Source organism: Xyrauchen texanus, chromosome 16, assembly GCF_025860055.1.
Source record: "Xyrauchen texanus isolate HMW12.3.18 chromosome 16, RBS_HiC_50CHRs, whole genome shotgun sequence".
NCBI classification, from domain to species: domain Eukaryota; kingdom Metazoa; phylum Chordata; class Actinopteri; order Cypriniformes; family Catostomidae; genus Xyrauchen; species Xyrauchen texanus.
In genome coordinates, this window is record NC_068291.1 from 13,216,951 (window position 1) to 13,244,054 (window position 27,104).

Below are 27,104 nucleotides of genomic sequence, written 5' to 3' on the forward strand. Positions count from 1 at the left end.
TGTATGAAATCAGTTTTCACACATGTGCCTGAGCAGAGTAGCCTCAGGACAGGTTCCACTAAGTTTGACAATCAGGAATTGGTAAATATGGTAAACGGTCTGCACTTATATAGCGGGATACCTTAACAGTATTCAAAGTGCTTTACACTGTGACCCATTCACCCATTTACACACACATTCATACATACACATGCAAGGTGCTAGCCTGCCATTGGGAGCAACTTGGGGTTCAGTGTCTTGCCCAAGGACACTTCGGCACGTGGAGTCATGTGGGCCAGGATTTGAACCACCAACCCTGTCATTAATGGCCGACCCGCACTACCAACTGAGCCACAGCCGCCCATATTTGGAGTTGTCCAAATATGTAATGTCTTGATTTTGGAAATGTAATGAGATATTAGCTGAGTGAACAGGTTGTGTCGTCAGAACTCTGGGGAAGCCCTATTAAGTAATGAGGCAGATGGGCGAAAGGGAGTGGGCAGTATACAGAGTGCGAGGGAAGTCTTTAAATCCATATTATTGGCCACTGGTTTAGCCTCTCTGGGAGTTGGCGATAACACTCCATATGCTCCAAAGCGAGTTATAAAGTGAGATGTTTTTAGCTGTAATGATGTAATACATTGAAGAGGAATGCCTATTTTATGAACTCCCCAACCCTAAGCCTAACCGTCAGTGGAGTAAAAATGTAATCTTAGATGGAAAATGGAACCTCTAAATAACTCTTGTGCGTGTCATGGGACAAGAACATCCCTGCTTCCAAGTAAGTACTGTATTTGATAATGGACACACTTATCAGCCGGTAAAAGAGCAAGTTGTTCAGGCATGTATGCGAGTAGTCATGAATAAATGCCGGACATACTTCATCCGGAAACGTGGGAATTGACCTGTGACCCCTAATATATCTGTGATGTGGTGGTGTAGTGGTCTAATGCACATAACTGGTAAACTGGTAATCAGAAGGTCGCTGGTTCGATCCCCACGGCCACCACCATTGTGTCCTTGAGCAAGGCACTTAACTCCAGGTTGCTCCGGGGGGATTGTCCCTGTAATAAGGTCTCTGTAAGTCGCTTTTGATAAAAGCGTCTGCCAAATGCATAAATGACGTAATAACAACCGCAAAAACAATGAATCTGGTTTTGTAAAATAAGAACCATTTAAGAAAAAGAAACAATGTTCTTGGAATACATAACACTTACAGTTGAAAAGAGCCATCTGACTCGCAGTTCACCACCACTATATTAAATCCAACGTTTTGAAAGTGACCTCCTCACGTTCAAAGTCAAGTCCGTCCAGTCAATCCACACTTCAGAATCTTACCGGAAATTGTAGGTCATCCTGGTATTTCTCGTTTACTGTTCTATGAATACTGAGGATTCGTACATACAGTACTAATCTGTATACTACTGTTTTTAGCATACTATATAGTAGGGAAGTATGGATATTCGGATGTAGCACCTGTCTCCCATACTGCTGACGCAACACACTGTCAGTTGCGTCATAGGAGAAAGTAAACACACTTGAAACAAACTACATAATGGGGCTGATGTCAAGGTACTGGAACATTCAGAAACAACCTGACGACTTCCCCTGTGATTAAATACAAATAATATATATATTTTACCTATATTTTACCAGTTAATTTAGATGTTACCACATTAAATTAATTTCAGTAATTTGTTAACATTACTATATGCGTTAGACATCATAAACTAATAATGAACAATAAATATTTATGGCATTTGTTCATCTTATAGTTAAGGTTAATAAAATTTTAATTTGTATTCGTTCATTATGCATTCATTCATTGTTCTTTCACAATGCATTAACTAATATTAACAAATGCAACTGTTTATGTTAAAAATGTATTAGTATATGATTAAATTCTCATTAACCAAGATTAATAAGTGTTGTAAAAGTGTTGTTCACTGTTAGTTCATGTTAACTAACGTATTTAACTAATGTTAAGGAATATAACATTATTATAAAGCATTACCAGTTTCATGATATTCATTACTCTTTACCTTGAAAACCTTATTTTAGTGATTATGATGTGTACACTCACATATTTTCAAAGTGTAAGGAACATACAGTATATTATTACTTTTTAGTCAAGTGGTCATTAAATAAATACACTTAGTTCACTGAAAGAAACGAATCATTTGTACAGTAAACTGGTGTAATTATAATGCTGTGCAATAATTGCAACTCAGGTTCTTTATCTCAGAAGTCAAGTTATACCTGAAGTAATCAGACACACTGAAAACTGTCACTTATTCTGTCAATCATCAAGCACGGCTCCCTGAACAGTCTCATGCCTGAGCAATCAGAGTTGAGACGGGGCCCTCTCACTGCCGTCCAAGCATTAACACACAGTTATAAAGTAACCTGTGGGGACAGTCACCATGGAAACTTGCCTCATTACGCCAAAACCGAGAAATATAAAGAGAGAGAGAGGGACATGCACCTGCCATTTCACAACACAACTTTGCAAGAATTTCATTTTGTACAGTTAAACAGACGAGGAATAATCTTTGTTTATTGGAAAACTTCAACGAACAACTTGGAACATGAACAACTGGACGTTTTTTGGACACTTATCTTCGATATTACAGATTCATCCAAAATTGTAGAGTGAATTAACCCTGGATACAACATGGAATGAAGAGGGCCTGGATTACAATTTAGAAAGCAGGTCAAGAATGGGCGGGTCGAATGTGGTTCCTTGAGGAACATTGCATTTTAATTTAGGCTACCTGGTTTTTACAGAGCTTTTCTCGTGAAAGCTTATATTCCTTTTACTGTCTTTGTCCCATAATATACCTGTTTCCTCAGTCAGGCATTTTGATTAATACTTGATATAAAACTCATCTCGGCAGAGAGTATAAAGGCCTGGAAGGCCATGGGGAATAGCAACTCCAGGCCAAAGATTTGCCAAGTTGCACCATCTCATAGTCAAGCAGTGGAGAATGAGCCCTCAATGCTTCCAACTTCACAGTGGATGATCACTGCTGTTCAAGGCACAGGAATGCAAGAGAAAGGCATTCTGGGACAGGGGAAGACCAACCATCTGCCACCTTTGACAGGAAGACAGGAAGTGCCTCACATTGTCCATTTAGAGCAAGGTCAGTTTACTTGCTCTGATCATAACATATTCATTCTAACCTGGGCTGTTACCACTATTGAAATTTAAGTGGACAAGTCACCCAAATATTCAGATTAGTCAGTCAACATTTGGTTACGTTATAGCTTCTAGTGTTTTGCGTGTATGTTTTGTTTGTTTTAGCATTAGCATTTCTTTGACCAAGTCCTTTTTGCTTCCATAATTTGACATATTTCAAAACAGTGAAATAGGATATTTTACAAGAAAATGTCAGGCAGGATTTAGAGCCAGGTAGTTGGAGGGAAATGGTTGAAAAATAATAAGAATCGGTGGCATCGCTTAAAATGAAAGTCATTTTTAGAAGCAGAGCACATTTTTAGATTTTGATGAAAGATTACAAAGACAAACATTTTTCTATCAAATAACATGCATAGATGAATCATGCCCAATTAGACCAGGAATGTGTATTAAAAGCACATATAGGGTCCATTTTGATTTCATGTTGACTTTATGTTAAAGGTGCACTCAGTATCTTTTGTCAGTATCTCAGCATCTTGGACTTACACTGACACCTAGTGGCTTGGATGCAGCATCATTTAAAATCAATAGTTTTCAGTTGCCATTGTAGAAATTTGCTATTCACAGTCAGCCATATTATTTTAATCAATGAGTGAACTTGTCAAATGACAGGGTGGTTTCTGAGATTAACATTTACATTTATGCATTTGACAGACACTTTTATCCAAAGCGACTTACAGTGTAATTATTACAGGGACAATCCCCCCGGAACAACCTGGAGTTAAGTGCCTTGCTCAAGGACACAATGGTGGTGGCTGTGGGGTTTGAACCAGTGACCTTCTGATTAACAGCTCTGTGCTTTAGCCACTACGCCACCACCACTCCCTTTTTTAAGCAAGTAGTATTCGGCTGGTCATGTGATTCTAACATGGCTGCCCCCATGTGTGGACCCTCTCCATGTAGAATAAAACAGCTTTTCTATGGTTACTGATATGGCTGGAGTCTTCATTTTAATGTGAGTGGTCATGAATTACTACATGTACAGCAAAATTACAATTCATGTCTTTAGGAGCTCTACATTTTTAATGAGGAAAAAAATGACTGAGTGCACCTTTAAGACTGTTGAGTAGTCCTTACATACAATATAAAATGCCTTATTCATTTGCGTTTAACAACCTAGCAATTTCATGGATTTAAAAATGGCCTTATATTTTTACTTTATTCATGTTTGTGTTTGGGTTGTGACATGTCATCTACAGGAACCCAGAGTGTATGTGATATAACTGGTCACAGCATTATAAAGTCTCACCCACCACAACCAGCAAAGGTGTGAACATATACTTCCTTTCAGAAAGTCTTTTATGTGTTCATCAAATTTATGCAGTATGACTTCTAATCATGAACATTCAACTCACAGGGATGGCAACCAATGGCCCCTGCCATAGAGTTTGACTTGAATCCTTCCAAACACCCATGCATGAAACACAAAAATGCAGAGTCTGAGGTCTTTAACCATGTTTCTCCATCTTCTTTGATGAAATTATGAATTTCAATGTTATTTCTAAAGATCAGGTGGTAATCAATGCCTTGTCTTTTAATGAAGATCATGCATTGTTTTTTCTCAGGGCATGGAATGGAAAGATGGGCCTGTCCACCGCTATTCCACTCCCAGCCTGGGAGGACATTGTGGCACAAGCAAAACACAACAGGTACAGAGCGGCACTCTGGGTCAAAGTCCTGTTTAAGGCAAGTTATGTGGTGCTCTATCTAAAATCAAATGGATATTCTTACATGATATCTCCAACCATAAAGGCATTCCATTGCCCGATGCTCAGAAGATAACGTAAAATTGTAAGCTTTGTAGCTGCACAACGCAACAGTGCTCGTCAACTTTTTCAGCCGTCTTGGTTCCGGCAGTATTTTTTTCCATGATTTTTTTTCTAAAGCAATTTCATAAAGACCTTCATAAAACAATTCTAAGCCATAAACCAAACCAACCAGCTCTACAGTGATTCTCACCATTACAAAGTTTGTTTTTAAGAAAAAAAGAATCCGAAAATTAGACAAAAGGCCAAAGGTACAAGACATTTGCAAACATTTGGTGAGGTGAAAGGAGAAAGTTTATCATTAACTGTGTAGATTTCCCTAGGTGTGTTGGAATGTTAGTGTGTGACAAACATCTCAGCAAAATATTCTATATTAACACACAAGTTTCCAGGCTTGTACTTCAAGCGGCATTCTTTTGCAAGTAGGAAGAACTTCCTGAGTTTAATGCATAACTAGTCTACTCAGCCATCTTGGTAACTGCTCTTGGCAACTATTTCAAGTTAGCTCTTGGCAACTATTTCAAGCAGGACACCTATATATTTGGAAGGGGAAAGACAGAAAATCTTAAAAACTGTTTTCCAATTAAAGGTGCACTCAGTATTTACTCCTTTAAAGTCCCTGTAAAGTGCTTTGACAAGCACTGTTGAAAGGCGGGACATCCCTTTCTACAGCCACCATGTTGAATGTTTAGATTTTTCCCATTCATTTTTCAACAAGTTGCCTGACTCCTTATTCCAGTAGAGATTGCTTTAAGACTACACGGGAAGCACAGATTGCATTTTTCTACCTGAATATGTCCACAAAAGACATTTGATGAACGTATTATAATGCCCTATGCTTCATTGGATACCTGTACCATTCAATGGTGCAAAAGATCAATGTTCCCACCCAAAAGCTGTGCTTCTCTTGGACTCTACATGAGCTTCCTGAGCACTATTTGCTCTGGATCTGATTGCTTACTTGGCATTGGGCTTTCAATCAATATATTTTGTCTCGCCTGGCAAAATGGCTACTTCATATGTTGATTGGTTGAGCTCTCAAATGGGCGGGATGCATTGCGAATCATCAATCGTCCAATAATTAAAACGTTGAAGAAAAATTATGACAATATAAGACATGCAAAAGAGTGTTCAGTAGCTCTGAGAACATGCACAAAGTTATTTGTATGACATTAGACCTTCATTTCAGCTTTCATAATTGGATATTTTGCCTATTTTGTTTTAAGTTTAGTTAATTATATATAAAAACAAAAACCGACATTATAAAAGAAGGGGTTGTGACAACACAGGGTATGAGAGTTTGTCATTGTGCTTAGAGACTAAAATATGTAGATAAAGAGGAAGATGACTGACAGCTGGTGAGCACTGAGCCTTGCCCTGTGGTCCCACTGGATCTGATTACGGTGTTGGCGGAGTGGAAAGTAGGCTGGGGCGCGGCCATGGTGCCTCCATCTCTGGGATCTACCATCAAGATACAGGGAATGGAAATAGAACCCTTCTTCATACTTTGGAAATCCCAGTACAAAACTGACACACAGGTGGCGATAAAACCCCCTTACAAAAGTCTAAAGTTCTTGTCCCTGTGGCAAACATGCCACTAATTTGCCATTCATTTTCACATTGCACCAAACTGTTGCCACAAGTTATTGTATACTGTAGAAGTGTTTGCCACTAGTGGCATATTGTCCATTGCAGAAGATCACGTGAGCGTCACAGTCTCATTGGTAGTCGCCATATCGCATCACCAATCATTTGTATAAAGTTGAACTCTGCTAAACTTTGTCACATTCCCAATGCCATGTTTGATGCTCATGTCACCTCAAATCAGCAACTCTAAATGAAAATGAATCACTTTGTCTCGACTCACTGTCTATGTGAACGGCTGTTTATTCAATTAACCACTTTTCTATCACAACCAGTTGTTTGTAGAAAGCTGCCTATCTCCAAGACTTGACTGTAACTTGAAGATATTAACTATTTTGAAAAGGTGAAACACTTTCTAAAATAAAACTGTCTAGTGTCATTACTAGATTTTTGCAAATACATGTAAATGTCACTCAAAATTACATTAACCCTTATGTAGTGTTCCAGTCATTTTGACCTAGACAAATCTTTTTTTTAACTTAATCCAGTTGGAACAAAATTCCACTTTGTTCACATATGGTATCAGAAAACACACACCAAAAAATTTGACAATTTTCTTTAAATCTTTTGGTTTTATTTAACTTTGTTACACTTGTTGTGACTGGCCATTGGAAATGAACAATTACAAAACTACAAAATAGTTTTGTACTACAAAATACAGAAATATGAACTGTTCAGGAGCATCCCAATAAAACAAATTTGCAAATAATGAGAATGAAACAGTTCTTATTTGTCAGCCAATTAAAAACCATTATTTAAGAATGGGTAGGATCAGATATATGCATTGTGAAGTCCAGATTCCAAGCTTTAAAATGGCTTATATTTTGTTCAGATCAAGCAAGTGGTAACAAATGTATTATGTAATTATTATATTAAATTTTTTTTCTGCAGGGAGTGCCCCCGGTATGAGCTCAGTTCAATGAATCCTATCAATAAAAAATATACAGTATATATTTTTTAAATATGTTCAAAAAGGAGTACAAACCTGTTATAATTACTAAAAAAGAAGTTGAAAAAAGATCTAATGCAAAATTTTAGGATAATATATTATAAAGAATCTTAATGGGGCCGGTCATTTTTGACCGGAACACAAAATGTGTTGGCACAAAACGAACACAGCACAAGGGTTAAAACTGGGCAGATATTAGTGGGATCATTCACGCATTCCTGACCTTCGCAGGGACACATGAAAGGTCTTCTTCTGGCACAGACGATGCTCAGTCACCAAGCAACCAAGAAGCGTCAAGCTCAGCAGAAGTGCTTTAGGCAAAGACGGTGGAAACAGAAGAAGGTCTACAATTCCGAAGGTAAGTCCGCTAGTTTCCCTCCATTTAATCGTTATCACCAATAAATTACTTTTCCCAATGGTCCTTACTCCTTCGGTTGTGGATTTAAGCCTTGTGATTATCAAAAGAAATAATATAAAAATAAGTTTATGTATTTTTCTGAAATGTACCAGTGGAAGGAGACAATATGGAAAGAATGCAGAGAGTCCGGATTGTCTCTAGGCCAACGCAAAGAAACATCTTCTGGGATGAGTCTGAGGGTCAGATTCTGGATGTGAAGGAGTTGCTGCAACCAAGTCCAGAGTTGACAGACCCAAACATAGAAGAAGACATGATTGACAAACCACTAACGGGTGGATTTGTGGCTGAGGTAGAAGACTGGAAATTGGGAGGTTTGGTGATGGAAAGTTGTAAGAACTCCCAGTGGTCTACTAATAGCAAAACAAATCTGGAAGGAGGATTGACAGAAACTGTGCAAATGTACTGTGACTTAGCTTGGCGTCAAGACTGGAGTGGGCTTGAGAAAAAAAAACACTAAATCTGACATTTCTCTGGGTTATTTATGAAACTATGTGCAGGTGAGAGGGAAGAACGGGATATTAAAAAGAGTTATTTGTTCCAGGCGGACTCTGAAAAACACAGTAAGACAGTTTGGGAGGATTCAAGCACAAGATGAAATGTACATTAAGGATTAAAGGAATAGTTGGCCCAAAATAGTTTCCGGTCCATCTTTTCAGTACAATGGTAGTTGATAGTGACTCACTTCAAAGCTTAAAAAAAGACCCAAAAGTATTATAAAAGTAGTCTATGTGACTCGTGCGTCACATTCCAAAAAGGCATGCAATATGTTTTAGTGAGAAACAACCACTCGTGTGCCACAGTGAACAAGCTTCACTCATTGTGCTCGCATATCTTCGCGTGGATACCAAGCAGAATTAAGTTTTTACTTTTTGGGCTGGTCATGACATGAGTTAAAAGTAGGGCTGTCAGTTGATTCAAATTAATTACATGATGCGCTGATTAATTAATTAATCAAATGAATCACAACAGGGGCATGATTAATTGCATATTTTTTAACACGTTATTTTTTATATAATTAATCGCATTGAATTAACTCATTAAATTGACAGCCCTAGTTGACTGATTCAACTTTGCTGAGGCAAGCTTGGTAAGCAAATCTATCACATCTGTCTCATGCTAACAAGTGTACGGTCTAAAGGCCTTTTCACAAAGAAGGCGACGTGATAATGAAAGACAAATTGGCGACGAAAGGCCCATTCACAAACAAGGCGAATGATCGGCGTGCGCACATCCACACCTTTACAATAGGTGGCGCTGATTGACAGTCAGTTTTACTCCTGTACAGCAAGTGACACAATGCTCCTTTCAGCTGATCTGCCCTCAACCCATCACGGATGAGAAGAGGAACTACTTAACAAGTTCATGTAATGAGAGACAACCAAGTTCTCTAGCGAGTAGTTTAAAAAAATCTAACAAATTTCTCTACAAGCTGCAGCAGTGATGGCAAGTTTGATGTTGATTTGCTACACAAAAGCCACTTTCATAAACTATTTCAATTCACCTACAGTTGACGTTTAGGCTACACCACATTCTAAGAGGTGATTACAAAGAATCAAGAAAAAAAAATTAACAGTTAAAACAAATGTTATCAATTGAAACAATACTGATAATATGCCTTTGTCATGCACATCTAGTGTTATGTACATTTGTTTAAAATCACTGTGTAACATAATAAGTGTTGTCAAATGGAACAGTACTGATTATATGTTATTGCCATGTACATCTACATGTGTTATTTGCATTTGTTTAAAACCATGCATGTTGCAAATTAAACGTGACATCTTCGTGCCAAGTTGTCTGGACTCAGTGAGCACCACTTCCTGAGGAAACAAAGGACATCTGAGAAAATCAGCATTTGAAATCTCACACAATTGACATCTCTACCTGAAACACTACAACCCAGTAAGCAAATATTGGAAACTCACTCCTCGTTGTTCTTCAATATCTGCTCAATTCACCCCCTCTCCTTTCTCCCATAGTCCTCAGCGCAATATCACCTCAAACCCACCTAAGATCTGTATGTATGAAAAATACTCTATCATTATCACCAATAAATTACTTGTCCCAATGATCCTTCCTCCTTCGGTTGTGGATTTAAGCCTTGTGATTATCAAAAGATATACATATAAAAATACGTTTATATATTTTTCTGAAATGTACCAGTGGAAGGGGACAATATGGAAAGAATGCAGAGAGTCCGGCTTATCTCTAGGCCAACGCAAAAGTACATCTTCTGGGATGAGTGAGGGAGTTGCTGCAACCAAGTGCAGAGTTGACAGACCCAAACATAGAAGAAGACATGATTGACAAACCACCAATGGGTGGATTTGTGCCTGAGGTGGAAGACTGGAAATTGGGAGGTCTGGAGACAGAAAGATGTAAAAACTCCCAAGGATTTCTAAAATGCCAGGGACAATCTGAACAAAAACTGCAACTTCAACGGATCTGAGAACAGACACTTTTTACACTGTCAAAAGCAGGGTATGCACATGAAATGATCCAGTATCGTATTTAATGCAAACATGGGGATGTTGCCGATAGGAGCTTGTCAAATAGGTGAAGCTGAGCTAGGCAGAGGCTCAGCGAGGGTGGGAATATACTATATCACAGATAGATCAACATTTTATTAACATGTTTTAACCAAACTACTCCCCTTCGGCCTACCCGCCCTCTCCCTCCACTCTACAGGTGTCCACTGGCATGGAAGAGAAAATGCCCATGCACAACGCTACACAGCTGATGCTTTGGGGCGCATCTGTAACATGTACAGCAAGTGTGTATTGTCTATCTCAACGTTACTGTATACTACACAGTCAATAAAATCATCATGTACACGCACAATTATGGGAAAGATTATTATAATATATAGTATATAAATTAATGTGGAAATAAATTAATACATTTATACGTAAGGAAATAATAGTATAAATGCTTATGTATCTCAGATTTGAACATTTATTTATGTATTTATATGTAAAAAAAAATATATTTTTTACATTTATTTGCAAATATATTTATATACTGTACAGTTGAAGTCAGAAGTTTACATACACCTCATACATTTAAACTCAGCTTTTCACAATTCCTGACATTTAATTGTAGAAAACATTCCCTGTCTTTGGTCAGTTAGGATCACAACTTTATTTTAAGAATGTGAAATGTCAGAATAATAGTAGAGAGAATTATTTATTTCAGCTTTTATTTCTTTCATCACATACCCAGTGGGTCAGAAGTTTACATACACTTTCTTTGTATTTGGTAGCATTGCCTTTAAATTGTTTAACTTTTGGCCCATTCCTCCAGACAGAACTGGTGTAACTGAGTCAGGTTTGTAGGCCTCTTTGCTCGCACATGTTTTTTCAGTTCTGCCCACAATTTTTCTATCAAATTGAGGTCAGGGCTTTGTGATGGCCACTCCAACACTTTATTGTCCTTAAGCCATTTTGCCACAACTTTGGAGGTACGATTGGGGTCATTGTCCATTTGTGACCAAGCTTTAACTTCATGGCTGATGTCTTGAGATGTTGCTTCAATATATCCACATAATCTTCCTTCATTATGATGCCATCTATTTTGTGAAGTGCACCAGTCCTTCCTGCAGCAGAGCACCCCTACAACATGGCGCTGCCACCCCCATGCTTCACAGTTGTGATGGTGTTCGTCAGCTTGCGAACCTCATCATTTTTACTCTAAACATAACGATGGCCATTATGGCCAAACAGTTACATTTTTGTTTCATCAGACCAGAGGAAATTTCTCCAAAAAGATCTTTGTTCCAATGTGCACTTGCAAACTGTTGTCTGGCTTTTTTATGCGATTTTAGAGCAGTGGCTTCTTCCTTGCTGAGCAGCATTTCAGGTTATGTCGATATAGGACTCGTTTTACTGTGGATATAGATACTTGTCTACCGGTTTCCTCCAGAATCTTCACAAGGTCCTTTGCTGGTGCGTGGTCCCATGGTGATTATACTTGCGTACTATTGTTTGTACAGATGAACGTGGCACCTTCAGTCATTTGGAAATTGTTTCCAAGGATGAACCGGACTTGTGGAGGTCCTCCACTTTTTTTATGAGGTCTTGGCTGATTTCTTTTTGATTTCCATCTTTATGTAAACTAGTTTTTCAACGAGTCAAACTCCCACTTAGACTTTGGGAAATATTAAATAACTTGAATTGGTGCAATTTTAGTGCAGGGAGGCTTTGTTTGGAAAATGTTAATAAAGCATTATATTGTTACATATTGTTTTGTTTTCTTTGTGTGTGGCAGATCTCTGCCTTCCCTACGGAGGAGGAAGCGGGAGCTGGGAGAACAGTTTGCGGAAGACTTTAATTAGACAGTTCACTTGGACACAATATAAAACTGCTTTTTAGCACACACTTGCCATCGCACACACACAACTCCATGTGTTGCTCACACTGTTGGCCTTCCCAGCCCAACGCAGAATGCACACGATTGTTGGCTGCATGCATCTGTCTCTCCCCCTAACTGGCATCATCTGCTCCTCTTTAACCCTCACCCAGCTGATTTATTCAGCACCAGGCTTCCATCCTTGCGGCCCGGCCACGCCGCCCTCGCCACACTGTGTAATGTAAGCAATAAAACATTAGTCAACCAACAAAACCCATCTTTAGTTTGACCAATTTTTTTGATACTTTAATACTGCTAACAACAACAATAATGAAACACAAATTTGTGGAGAAACAAACACCTTTTTGGTATACAAAGGCATTTTGATACAAAGCCAGAGTGCACATACAGAGTGCACTGCAAGCCACGGAAAATGTATTAATATTGTTCATATTTAGCATAGAAACACATTTTAGATCCATTAAATTGTTTATTTTAAAAAAGTGATACAAAGACAAAGAAACTGCAATTTCATTTTTATTGTAAAGAAGATTAAAGATTGCGTACGATTAAATAATAATAATAAAGCACATATTTTATTGTTCAGAGCATTTCAACGCTTGCCAAGGAAACACATTTACACACTCACAGTGATCGGCTGCCGCCAAGTGTTTTCCACTTCTTATTTGCATAATGTTGAGCATTTCTCAACTTTTTGATGCTCTTGGTCATTCTCAATGCTTGCTCCCGCTCTGCTGTCAATCCCACAATACCCTGCGTGAGTGTGGCGCTCGCCTCCCATAGGAATTAATTGAAAATACTTGCTAAGCTCTGATCAAAACATGCCAGTGGACAAATATGGTTATTACAATACATATCCACTGGAAAAAAAAACTGCTCAATGGCTCTCACAGCGCTTGAGAGCCAAATTGTGTCTGTCTGCATCCCGCAAGATGACAAGGAACACCCACTACACACCCACAACAAATAACTTTTAATCCTATGCAATTGCTGTATTGATTCATGTTGTCTAAACGGAGTAAATTTGACAAAGCATAACTTTTAAATTATACAGTTTGTCACATAATATATTATTAATACGAAGATATAAATGGTGACAAAATATTTCTCCGTTCAGTTTTCTCCAGTTCGTTCACAAGATAACCATTTAGCCTATTAGCTTAGCATATGCTAACTTTTTCTCTTCATTTTCTTCACATTTCTCCTCACTGTCGCCACCTACTGATACAGCAGTATGATTCTATTCAATAGAACTTATAAGTTGCAATATATTTCATAATTGTACACATTTTTAATTGTTTTATGTATGAGATTAGGGTTAGGTGTAGAGTCGCTGTGGAATTTAAACAACCAACACAGTGTATGAATGTGACATCCAACTGTTGCAAGATTTCAGCATTTTGCCTGTTATTTGAAGGGGGCGTTCCTTGTAGTGGGCATGTCTTGTAGTAGTCTTGCAGGACACAGACAGACCCTTCTCTAAGAGCTGGCGCTTTGGGGCATGTCTGTAATATGTAAAGCAAGTGTGTATTGGCTATCATTGCTTTTAGTACACAAAAAAAAATTTACATGTGAACATTTTCAGTAGCAAATTTGTCATGAGCTCTCAAATTTTCCTAAGGGGACTCAATTTGACTGTGCACTTCTAGTGGACGTGCTATGACTGCTATGGTATACTGGACTATTTTTCTTAATAATTTGACTATTCAAATGCACCTCCTCGCACTCGCTCTTGACATGCACATCCAGTTTTGTTGTTTCCACCGTCTTCTCCTGTTGTTCACTGGCGTTAACATCATCATTTTGCACTACTTTGTAAAAGCAACAACCCAACTATAAGTGTCGCCACCTTGTGGACCCACTAATTAGTGCAAACATTTGAAGGCACGTTAGCAGACTATGCGTACAGAGTACATGCGGTTAGAAAAATCAGGCTGCACATGTTAAGTGCTTGCATACCCTGCAGAAGACTAAATTTAAGCTAGTTGGGTGAGAACAGACCAAAATGTAACTTTATTACTGTACATCTTGTCGTTGCAGTCTCTAGGCACAATCGTGATATTTATCATGATTGCACTTCCTAGTGCCTGATGCAGATCTATAAAGAAAAAGAGTTACATTTTTGTCTGTTCTCAGCCAAAAGACATGGATTAAACCACTAGAGATTTATAGATAACTTTTAAAATGCCTTAATGTGCTTTTGGAGCTTCCAAGTTTTGGTCACCATTCACTTGCATTATATGGACGAACAGAGCTGAGATATCCTTTTTTTTGTGTGTTCTGCAGAAGAAAGTCATACTCATCTGTGATGGCATGAGAGTGAGTAAATGATGAGAATTTTCATTTTTGGGAGAACTATCCCTTTAAAAGCATGCATGTCCGAGCATTTAAAGCACTATACACAGCTTTCTTGTATCATTATGTTAAAATAGACATTGGGGTTTTTGAGTACACCCATCTCCTCTTCAACAAAAATGAATTTTAACACACATTTAAATTAAAACCCCACGAATAATAAATTGCCTCTGGTGTTCTAAGGCAATTAATTAAGCAAAAATCTGTAATAAGTGAAAAATTAAAAGACTAATTCATCGTAAGATTCAATAAGACAGGAAGGTGTATTATGAAAGTAAACAGGGTCAGTATTGATTTCATTTTGACTTAAAGGTTGTGCTCCAAACTCTCCTCTCAGAAAGAACAAACTACTACATTCGTTTAAAAATCAAATAATTTATTTATAATTTTTAAACCAGGTCTGTTGTCCATTTGAAAACAAAGAAACTTTGCAAGACACTTTGTCAGGGGTGAGAGTGGGAGAAAGAAGGCTGGAGAAAAATGTATTCAACATGCAAATAGTCTCTCTTTTCCCCCCCAACACAATGGATCTATGTTTGAGGTGCAGGTCTCCCTCATCCAATCAGCTGAAAGTACAAGAGCAACACTAACTACAACAGAAATTCCATATATAAATCCCCTCATTGACAGAAGCGAGACTGATTAGCATCACGTCCGCTAAATATGTGATCTTGCCCAGCTAGAACCTGCCAGCTGTTCAGTCTAAAGACGTTCATGGCCATAATCTTTGATGTACTGCTTAAAGTAATAAACCACAAAGTCAAAAAATGGCAACGCAACAGGCATTGCCGGAGCCATGCCAACCACAATTTTAAACAATATGGGCAGCTAAGGATGGCAAATGACTGATTTCATAAAATCCATTGTCTGGCTAGGTTGGCATCTTGTAAGGAGTTTAGATTTGAATAAAAAGAACAGTTACCCAAAAACAGTTAAATATTGTGATTATTTACTTTTCATTTTTTAATGAACTGCTACCCCTTTAATTTAATGTCAGGTTGAGCTTACATCTGGACTCTTAAAGGGATAGTTCACCATAAAATTAAAATTCTTTCATCTTTTACTCACCCACATGCCATCCCCAATGTGTATGACTTACTTTCTTCTGCTGAGCGCAGTTTTTAGAAACATTTCTCAGATCTGTTGGTCCACACAATGCTGTACTAAAACTTTGAAGCTCCAAAAGCACAAACACAGGATAAAAGCAATCTATACAACTCTAGTGGTTAAATCCATATGATAAGTGCGGGTGAGAAACAGATCAATATTGAAATCATACACCTCTGGGATGGATGAGGGTGAGTAAATTATGAGAGAATTTGAATTCCCATGCCTTTAAGGACTTAATGTTTGATAGCGATAGTGTGTTTAAACAAAAACATCTCAAAAGGCTCTCAGGTCTCCATTTCAACATTTAAGTCCACAAATCTAATGCTTACAAAGAAACAACTCCTTGATAAGACAATTTGGCTCTGAAGTTAACTGTTGTTCTTGACCCCTGGGACCTTGAAAGGAGCCCTTGACGAGTGAAGGGAGAATTGAACAAAAAACAAACACCTGAACCCTACTGAGTACATGATCCAATGTGCTGTTTAGGGTTGATGAGACTAAGGTATTTTGGGCTAGCTAGAATTCCGTAATATAATCTGGGGCATAAAGCAAAACAAACACAGATGCATAAATTCCTCTCAATCAATTGGTAATATCAGTGTATTTAAGCGTAAATTTATATAGCAACGTAGTCTTCTAAACAATGGAAAGCAGCAGCTCTATGGAGAAAATCGCAATGATGATCATAAACAACAAAAATCAAGCCCACAAATGTACATTTAGCAAATCAAAAATCTCTTGTTTCCCCACTCAAAACCGGTGGAAAAAAAATGTTTTTCCCCTAAGAACAACTCATGAGCCAGCAGCAAAAGCAAACAGGGGGTCTACAAACCTTAGTCAGGATAGACACCATCATGACTGACATGAATGAAACTGAACTGACTGTACATCAATTACACACAACCTTGTTACTGATCTTTTCTCAATTTTATGCAAGTGAAAATGAGGCTGTGAGGGATAGGTGTACAGTCCATTAAGTAGGCTGTACGGTCTTAAAGGAATTGCTCCCCCAAAAATGAAATTCTCTCATTATTGACTTACCCTGATGCCATCCCAGATGTCTACAGCTGTGTTTTTCAGCAGAACACATATTATGATTTTTAGAAGTAGATAGATCTCTGTCAGGTCCTTATAATGAATGTACATGGGTGCCAGCACTTTGATGGTCCAAAAGTCACAATTACGGCACATAAAAGTAATCCATACAACTCCAGTTGATCAATGAATGTCTTCTGAAGCAAATCGATATGTTTCTGTAAGAATCAAGACGATATTTAAAAACAGTTTTAACTTTAAATTGGTGCTTCCATCCAGGGCTATGATGCTGTTTGAAACGGACAAATTCTTCGCATCAGTTGCTGGCAGAAAGTGCTTTTTACAGTTAATAACGTTTTAATTATCGATTTATTTTATACAAAATGTATTGATTTGCTTCAGAAGACATTCACTGATCAACTGGAGTTGTGTGGATTACTTTGTTGCTGCCTTAATATAACTTTTGGACTGTCAAATTGCTGGCACCCATGTGCTTCCATTATAAGGAACTGACAGAGCTCTATCTACTTCTAAAAATCTTAATTTGTGCTCTGCTGAAGAAAGACAGCCATACACATCTGGGATGGCATCAGGGTAAGTGAATGAGACTTTTCTTTTTTGGGTGAACCATTCCTTTAAGGTCCAATGTCATGTTAAATTTTCCAGAGTTTTTGTAGACGTATATTCAATGTCAAATCAGCTAAATGATTGACAACAAGGTAAAGTGCAACCGATTGAAGAGACTGTACGTCTATTTCTAACAGCCTTTGCGGAAAATCAAATAAAAGGTGCCTACCCTAAGGTCCATTGGCAATGAAAATGTGAAAAAACAAACAAATTCAGAATATCTTGACAAAGACACTTACATACTTTACATTGTGGGTGATGTTACAACCTGCCACATCACACTGTTAAACACAATCTGCTAAAAACATAAACATCCAGAACCTCACTTACACACAAATATTTAAAACATGTCTAAACAATGTAGTCTTGCATATGATTAATCTGTTTCAAGACTTCAAACTTAACCATCCACATGAGTCCAATAGACTTAAGTAAATTGGCTGGTGAGTTCTGTATGCTGCCCTCTACGGTTTAACTAAGGCAGTGGCAGAAAAGGGAATTTTACCAAGCGCAAACCCCCTATTTAATCAGTGCAAAAATGAGAAGTGCATCTGTTTGAGGTTCCTTTGTCTTGATTTAGCATATCTGAGTGACTAAACGTGTGGCAGAGGTGTCCAAAGCTACTTTTGCAATCAATGCAATCGCATCACTAATATTAATGGAAATGGTAATATATTCCCTGTATCATATTCATGGTTCCAGATCCTTGTTATCATTCATTAAATTCAATAAAATATTAGCAGTGACCATCTACATTGATAAAGGCTGTGGTTAAAAAAAAAAAGTGGAGAACACTCTTCATTTTGGGAACACCCACTTCCCAAATGTTTCATTTGTCACAAAACACTCTCAAACAAGTGTCCGGCCAATTTGTAATTTGCTGAGATGACTTAATTTGTGTTAAGTAGCATAAAATGGAATCCAACTGCCGCCTTCAAACACACACACACACACACACACACACACACACACACACAAAAGTCACAATCCACATAAACCAATATGGCAAATTGTGAGCGAGCTAATACGACTGGCTTAATGTCCGCATTGTTAATGTGTTACCGTGTACACTAGTTTGTCATTTCTTGTGGGACTTCTAAAGCGGACAGAGCTCTGCTCATTGTTTTTTAAAACGTAAAATATACACAAACTAAACAGCAGACCCCTGAATGCACAAAAACAACACAAAGCAGCAGGCTCAACACAACCTGCAGTGCTCCCGTGCACCCTCTTTTAGAAGGAAAATAATAATAAAACAAAAAGATTGATTTGAGTAGTTTCGTTGAGTCGGTTTGAACACATTTTCATCTCTCGGTTTGTGATTGTTCGTAAAAAATTCAACATCAGAGGTGTGGTGCACTGTTTGCTTTCGGCTCAAATCGTTTCGCTGATGCCATCAACTCATTCTTCCCAGCCCGTCGCAAATACACAGATGTCTTCAGTCAGGCTATCTGCACCAGAGTGCCCAAGCCACCATACTTTTCTCTTCAGTGTTATTGTAATAGTAGTACCCAACTTCGTATATTTATTTTTCCTTTTTGCAATAACCTCTTTGTCTTTTGCACAAAATGTTCGTAAAACACTTTATTATAATTTGTTGAATTTTCACCCAGAGTATCTCCTTTATGGCTCAGCTGAGGTCAAGCATCTTTCTATTGAGGGTAAGTCATGTGATTTGAGCCAAAAGAGGCCTGGGGCAGAGGAAAAGGAGGCGAAAGGGATGGAGAAAGAGTCGAGGAACCCATTAGTTTGATTTAGCGAAGCCAGAGTTTGAGCCGGAGTGCGTCCACTCCGTTTAAATAATATCTAAACAACCGCTTGTCCCTGACAAAGCCCAGGTTCTCATAGAGTTTCAGGGCTGATTTGTTGGTGATCTCCGTCTCTAGCACCACCTGAAGGAAAACAAAGCATACAGAGACATGATTTGCAAAGAACAACTTTTATACTAGATTCTAAGAAGTATTTAGTCATGTTTGGAATGGAATACTCGCTTACCATTTCATAAATACCGTGCAGTATTCACTGGATCCTAGTGATATCAATTTTCAGACATTTTCATTAAAACATTACATTGTGGAACGTGGATATTTCGGAGCTTTGAACGCATTTTTTTTATTTGAAATTAAGTCATAACACTGCGTTAACACAGTACAATATATAACATACTGTGTGTTAGAGGTTGACTGATATATCTGTTTTACCGATTACTGTATTTTCCTGAATATGTAATAATATATAATATGTTTTTTTTCATCATCTGAAAGGTTTTGAAACTTATAGTCAGAAGCGATTTACACTGGCGGCCAAAGGTTTGGAATAATGTACAGATTTTGATCTTATGGAAAGAAATTGGTACTTTTATTCACCAAAGTGGCATCCAACTGATCACAATGTATATTCAGGACATTAATAACGTGAAAAATTACTATTACAATTTGAAAAAAACTGCTGCAATGTCAGCTTTGGAAATCCTTGGCATTCTTGTTATCAGTTTGTCCAGATAGTCAGATGACATTTCACCCCACACTTCATGTAGCACTTGCCATAGATGTGACTGTCTTGTCGGGCACTTCTCCTTACACTCTAGCTGATCCCACAAAAGCTCAATGGGGTTAAGATCCATAACACACTTTTCCAATTATCTGTTGTCCAGTGTCTGTGTTTCTTTGCCCACTCTAACCTTTCCTTTTTGTTTTCCTGTTTTTAAAAGTGACTTTTTCTAGAAGGCCTGCACCCCTGAGTCTTCTCTTTACTATTGTACATGAATCTGGTGTTGAGCGGGTAGAATTCAATGAAGCTGTCAGCTGAGGACATGTGAGGTTTCTACATCTGGACTTCCACATCTCTTTCTGTCCTTGTTAGAGCCAGTTGGTCTTTGTATTTGAAGACAGTAGTGTACACCTTTGTATGAAATCTTCAGTTTTTTGGCAATTTCAAGCATTGTATAGCCTTTATTCCTCAAAACAATGATTTAATGATGAGTTTCTAGAGAAAACCGTTTCTTTTTTTGCCATTTTTTACCAAATATTGACCTTAAGACATGCCAGTCTATTGCTTACTGTGGCAACTCAAAAACAAACACACAGACAATGTTAAGTTTCATTTAATGAACAAATCAGCTTTCAACTGTGTTTGATATAATGGCAAGTGATTTTCTAGTATCAAATTAGCATGATTACTCAAGGATAAGGTGTTGGAGTGATGGCTGCTGGAAATGGGGCCTGTCTAGATTTTATCTAAATCCACTATCGGTCAACCTCTACCTGTGCTGATGAGCTGCTTTCATGGCGATCGCTGACTTACAGTTAAACCAAAAAAAAATAAAAAAATAAGAAAATCTGTCTGTAAACAATTGTTGGAAAATTGACTGTGTCATGCACAAAGTAGATGTCATAAACAACTTGCCAAAACTATAGTTTATTATTGAGGAGTGGTTACAAAATTAGTTTTAATGACTTCAACCTAAGTGTATGCAAACTTCTGACTTAAATTGTAGGTTGTGATGAAACAAGACGACCAGCAGATCAAAAGTTCTTGTTGTCATGTTGTACTTTAACACTATCACGGTGTATGCATAAAACAATGTTCATTTATAGAGAAATGCTCCAACACGGATTACACTGAGCCCGCTTCTTCTTCATCAGCGCCGTTAATCTACTGTGATGCGGATAAGACAAGACGTGGAGCGCACAATCACCACTTGCTGCGGGATGACTGTACAGACAGCCGTATAGAAGTCTGCTGGCATGCTTACTGAACTTATTTGTCCTGAAATTAATGAATCGACGATCGGTAAGGTTAATCGGTCAAAATATTAATAAAGATTAATTAATCATTAACAACCCTACTGCATACTGCCTTTAATTTGTACATTTTACAGTAGGCATTATGTAGCAATGCATAGTGTCCTAGATTTTGTCACATCACATGGCATTGAATTCGCAAAGAGTCATCCAGTTATGGAAATAAAAGTTATTTTGCATTTTTTATTACATTTTGTGTAACAATGTCCAAATGTTTGCAATCAAATAACGAGTCAAAATGGTGATAACACAAAAACACGGGTATAATTCTGGGTTGATTTGTCACATTGGAAATGGAAGGCCAAGGGTTGCATTGAGGGCAGTGTTAAAATAGATTATTTTTGAGAATCTGGTACTGATTACATGAGTTACATTACATGAGTAAAATTAATCTGTACTGTAATCTTTTAAATTACACTTACTGTTGGAAATCTAGTCTGATTACTTTTGGATTACACGTTGCATGTTTTGATAAGTCTAATCATTCATTTTAAATGTATTAAGTACCAAAGGTATCAAGTTAACACACTAGTAAACATAAAATAAAACAGCAACTCGCTATTTGTCGATCGCAGAGTAAAACACAAAGGTACTTTAAAGTACTTAAAGGGTCATAAAAACTAACACTATGTTAACCAAGATGGAAGACAATTATAACATGCATGTTTTTTAAATTTGAAGAGAATTGTATGGAATACCCACATGACCTACTACATTAGCAACAAACTGCAGTATGCAGCATACAACCCCTAGAACGTCCACCTAGGATCAGTTTTATTATAGTTTTGGATTTTTGATTTCATTTTTATTTTATATTAAATTTATCATTACAATTTAGTTTTGTTTTAATTCGTTTTTTTTAGTTTGTCTGTTAGTTTCAGTTTAGTTGGGGTTAGAAGTTTTCTGAGCATTTACAGGTGTAATTTTAAAAGTCTAACTTAAAAGTCTAAGTGGTGGTGGCGGCGCAGTGGGCAGTCTTGTGTTATGTTTATGTAGTCGTATTTTCATGTTTATTGTAAATGTTGCAAATTTTATAATATAGTGCAAATATGGGCAAAGTGACAAAATGGATTTAAGCTTGATCCACAAGTGTAACAGTTAAATTGGCCTGTTGTTTTAGAAGCAAGCTTTCTAATAGCTGGTCAAATAAATAAAGTGAAGCTTTCAAGCAGAGTATAGAGTCCAGGGCACTCTCACTTTCATTGCTCGCCAGTTTAGATAGCATCCATTTGATCGAACCACTTCCACTTTACCAGTAGGCCCTGCTGCTTAAATACATCTGGGATTTTGTCAAGAGGATCTTCAAAGGTTCTTCTTCCCAGTATAGAATATTTCTTTCTTTTTTTTTATTTTGACAAAGGTAGAATACGTCCTAAGCTTTCTTCAAATGTATAATGTTATGTGTCATTTGGCTCATAATTCAAAGTGTCAAGAAAATAAAGATTTCCAAAATTGTCCCACTTTGCCCATATTCCCCATATTATTTCGAAAATAATTCCCCATATTATTTCGAAAACAAACGAATTTTAGATAATTTTTAGTTTAGTTAGTTTTGAAAAATTATTTTAGTTTAGTTTCAGGTTTTTACAATAATTTTATTTTTTATTTTTATTTTAGTTAACGAAAATGATTTCAGTTAGTTTGAGTTAGTTTTCGTTAACTATAATAACACCGCCTAGGATACTATATCCCACAATGCAAAATGTTCATTCTTCCGAATTAATTTCATTCTAATTAAAAATGGTGGACAGCAACAAATAGTCAGTTATCTCCTTTGTGACACTCATTCCACTGGACTGTCCAAAGTTAGAAGTTTGCATTTGGGTTTGTAGTTAATGAGAAAATTTTAACTTTTAAGTTAAAATTTCAACATAACCCAACTACAATCTCCTTAGGCTACGTCGATACTATGATTTCATTTGAAAATGCATATTTTCTCTACGTTTTGGCCTTCTGTCCACACTGAGTTGGCAGCGAAAAGAGAGCGTTTAGAAAATGCACTCCCAAGTGGATACATTTGGAAATGCCGTCTTCACGCAGTAGTGTGGACAGGAAAACAGATATCTGAAAACGATGGGGTATTTGTCGTCATGTAACGCAATCATGTGATCCATTCAACCCAAAACAATGAAGGTTGTGGCCCAAATTGTAGAGGCCTTGTTGTGCCTGTAATTCACTTTGATAGAGTTGTTATAGATTCACAATGGATTATTTCAAAGTTGGTGGGAATTGTACTAGTATTTGCACAATTTTACTAGTATTTGCACAATTGTGTTTCAGACCATACACATAATGGCGATTTTTCACATGCACAATAAGGGACTTTAAGAGTTTTCATACATTTTATTATGGACAAGAAACTTTTGCAAAATGTTTGAAAACGACAGTGTAGATTGAGAGCGTTTCGAAAACGAAAATGCAGTTTTCAAATCTATCCGGATTAACGTGGACGTAGCCTTAATCTTCGAGTCGGAGCAAAAGCACTGCAAACAACAGTCAGGTCAGGTCACATGGTGTCATTTATCCAAAGGATTTTGGGCTTCAATATTAATGTCCATGAAGACCTCATTTAGAATACAGTTAGGTAGTAAATTAGTGTTCCATTCCAAACATACCAATAGCATGAAGTCTTTGCTAGATTTATTTCTCACCTCATCACAGTCCCCCTCCACCATGGCATAGATGGCCTTTTTCACAAGGTTGGTGCCTAACAAAGCAAAATGAAAGCTTGTAATCATTCAGAAAACATTTCCAGTAATATATCTAGTTAGCATGGTACATAATGCACATTTGAGTTTCTTTGAGACTGAATAGCAAACCTACATAGCAGTTTACAGCCTTCAAAGCTGCGTCTACGAACGGACACTGAAGCAGACGTGTGGCCTATAAAAAGATCACTGACTGTTGCCATTCTGAGATGAAGGCTACCATGTTAGCAGTCAGCTGCGGCCCTTACCAATGCTTTTCCTGCGAAATTTGGAGTCCACGGCAAGCATAGCGATGTATCCACGACGGAACATCTTCTTATGCATGTCTAGCTTACAGACAATGGCACCCACACAGTCCTTCTCGACCATCGCCTGTCATATTAGAAATAAGATTCATCAAGAAACACTGCAATTAACTCATCTTACAGCTAGCAAAGTATGAAGAAAATGGCATGGCAAATATCTGGATTCTCTATAATTAGGTTCAATTTGTTATGTATACACCACACTGATTTTATTGTGTTAGGACCTAAAATACTATGGTCAGATACATATGGTTTATATTACACACATTATGGCATTTGTTACCAATTTGAAACCACAACAACACTTGCCATAACTGTTCTGAAAATAACCCATACAAAACACACACACACAACTAAAGAAAATGTAAAAAAAATAACAAATATTAAAAAACAGTATGGCGGTACCATGATGACACAACGTTGGTTTTAGGACGTAATCCCATACTATGAGATATATAATGACAAAAATTATCATAACAAATACTAATGTAACACTGTGTTTATATGGTACTCCAAGATATTCCAAAGCTACTACTTACATTAAAATCATGGTACTTTTTCTTTAGGGCCTATAGCGATTAAACTTGAAATCATTTTAGCAAAACCTCTGTTTTTGGACATGCTAACATTGTTTTCATGACATGTCATGCACTGTGGTATTCCCATGATTTTTTGGGCATTGTCATGCTATGGTAACACCACTGCAGTCTTTGAAGTACCTTGGAGTAATAGGCAAATACCATGGTATACAAATATGGTCATCATTCATTAAAAACGGAATTACATTATACATACCAGAAAGCAGAGCTGAGGCCAGTTGTGAATAAAGTACCTATAGGTGTATATGGAGTAAGGCTCAGACAAGTCTTTCGTTATGAGGCGGATAATATCGGGCATTTGTAGCTCAGACTCGTATCTCACGTATCGGATGGACTCGTCGTTCTCCTTCAGCGCGAGTCTCGACATCTCCGCCACCGGAGCGCTGTCATCCGCCACCGCCTGCTGCTCTACTCGAGCGCCCTGCGGGCCCGGGCCTGACTCATGTGCCGCTCGACCCTTATCCACCGAACCAGTCCTGCTCCTAACATCATTCTCCAGTTGACAATAGCTGCTATCCGTGATCACCATACTAACAGTGCAGTCTATCCCGTTGTTCGGCGGTGATTGGCTCTGCGATATATCATTACAACGTTTATTTCTGGATAAATTGTTGTTTTCCGTGTGATCGCCATGCGTTTCGCCGATGCCATCCAGGTGATGATCAGAAGTGCCGCTTTGACTGTAGGACGGCCGGTGCTGGACGTGGTTCTGGAGGTGAGCGTGGTTGCACTGGACCCCGTTCAGCTGGGCTGAGTGGAACTGGGCGCCTGACGCATTGGGATGCACGTTGTTCTGGTTGGATTTGACAATCAATTTATGATCGCCAGCGTGCTGGTGTGGTCCCGGGGTGATGATATCTAGTCCCTCATCGTTCCCCAGTAAGGTGCACCCGTCCACGGGCTGTGCTGTGATGTCGCTCGGGGATGAAGGCAGTGCGTTAGGCCCAGGCGGCACTTCAGCCATTCCACTGCATACAGTTAATATGATGACAGGAAAACGGGGTCGGAATCAGCCTCTCACAGCGAACGACGACAAATAAAGGCGTCCGTTCGGCTGCTGATACCTAAAAAATGTAGGAATAATGAAAGGTTCGAGCACTATCTCGTGTCTGTTCCTGCCATTACTCGATTCACTCCACACTGGCCTACTGTGTGCCGTAAAGCAGAGCGGGTGATTTACTACACTTTGCCGTCACTTTACAGTGAACGATGCAGGGAAATGTAGTTTTTATTGATATGTTTATAACATTTCAGTGTCACCTGTATCTACTTTGACACAAATTAAATGTTGTTTTACATGCTGTTCTAGAACCCCGAAACCCATTTACATTCATAATAAAAATATGTTAAACTTTAATTTCGGTCTGGTTTGCCTGCTGACTGGTTTGACTAACCTATTTTCCAATATGAGCCACTAGATGGACCAAAACATCCAATTATTTGCGATTTTGCCAAGGGCGCAGCACAGTGTTTTGGTAGTTTACCTTTTGATCGAAATACAGCTTTATTAATGCCCAGTGTGCTGAAAAGAGTTGTCTTTGTGTTCGAATTATCTCTAATGCTTTTCTGATGGATATATGATCAACAAATTATAAGCAAAATCATATGGGGGCCCTAAGTTAATTCCTACTTGGAGGCCCCTAACAATTAATATCTATAAAAACTAACAATAAATTACTATAAATAAAAACCAATAACTATATACAAAATAAATAAATGGGGTTGGGGGGTTGGGGGACTTCGCTTTGTGGGGCCCCATGGTGACTCGGGGCCCTAAGGGGCTGCTTATAACGCTTATAGCTAGAAAGGGCCCTGATGATGAAATTGATCATGGTAAGTGTTCTTAGGACAAAATCCATGTGAGAATGCAGCCCTGCCTTGTTGTTGCAGAGATGTAAGACAATCAGTAGAAATGACAGACAATTCATCTCTTATATAAAGTGCTCTTGTGTGGCTCCAGCTAAACTATCATCATCTTGCGGTCTTCTCAATGGGAATTCTCAGCCCTAATTGAGTGCCAGATGCAACTCACCTAAAGCTTAATTTTCTTTACAGACAGTATATGCCTATGCAGTAATAGCTGCTTGCTGCCCATATGTTGCTTGTGCTGTGCAAGGGGTCACAGAATTTATAATTGTGTTCCCTTGAAGTACACAACATAAATAGCAAGTCTAAAACACAAAAATCAAGTATGAAGATGAGCATTTCATATTGCAAACATCCACAACATGGTCTGCAT

At 38.0% G+C, this 27,104-nt stretch overlaps 2 protein-coding genes across 2 annotated transcripts; one reads left to right on the plus strand and one right to left on the minus strand.

The window, feature by feature from the left end:
* The first annotated feature begins 2,461 nt into the window (after window positions 1-2,461).
* LOC127657252 (uncharacterized) lies at window positions 2,462-10,785 on the plus strand. The gene is made up of 6 exons (XM_052145967.1): window positions 2,462-3,122; window positions 4,378-4,445; window positions 4,536-4,622; window positions 4,744-4,827; window positions 7,769-7,895; window positions 8,048-10,785. The coding sequence occupies exons 1-6, from the start codon at window positions 2,900-2,902 to the stop codon at window positions 8,410-8,412; spliced, it is 954 nt and encodes a 317-aa protein (XP_052001927.1). The 5' UTR covers window positions 2,462-2,899; the 3' UTR covers window positions 8,413-10,785.
* Window positions 10,786-17,341: 6,556 nt separating this feature from the next.
* Window positions 17,342-25,999, minus strand: naa30 (N-alpha-acetyltransferase 30, NatC catalytic subunit). The gene is made up of 4 exons (XM_052145764.1): window positions 25,062-25,999; window positions 24,210-24,333; window positions 23,905-23,960; window positions 17,342-19,342 (listed from the first exon to the last, which is right to left on the minus strand). Exons 1-4 carry the CDS (start codon window positions 25,827-25,829, stop codon window positions 19,205-19,207), a joined length of 1,086 nt encoding a protein of 361 aa, XP_052001724.1. The 5' UTR covers window positions 25,830-25,999; the 3' UTR covers window positions 17,342-19,204.
* Between the last annotated feature and the right edge of the window lie 1,105 nt (window positions 26,000-27,104).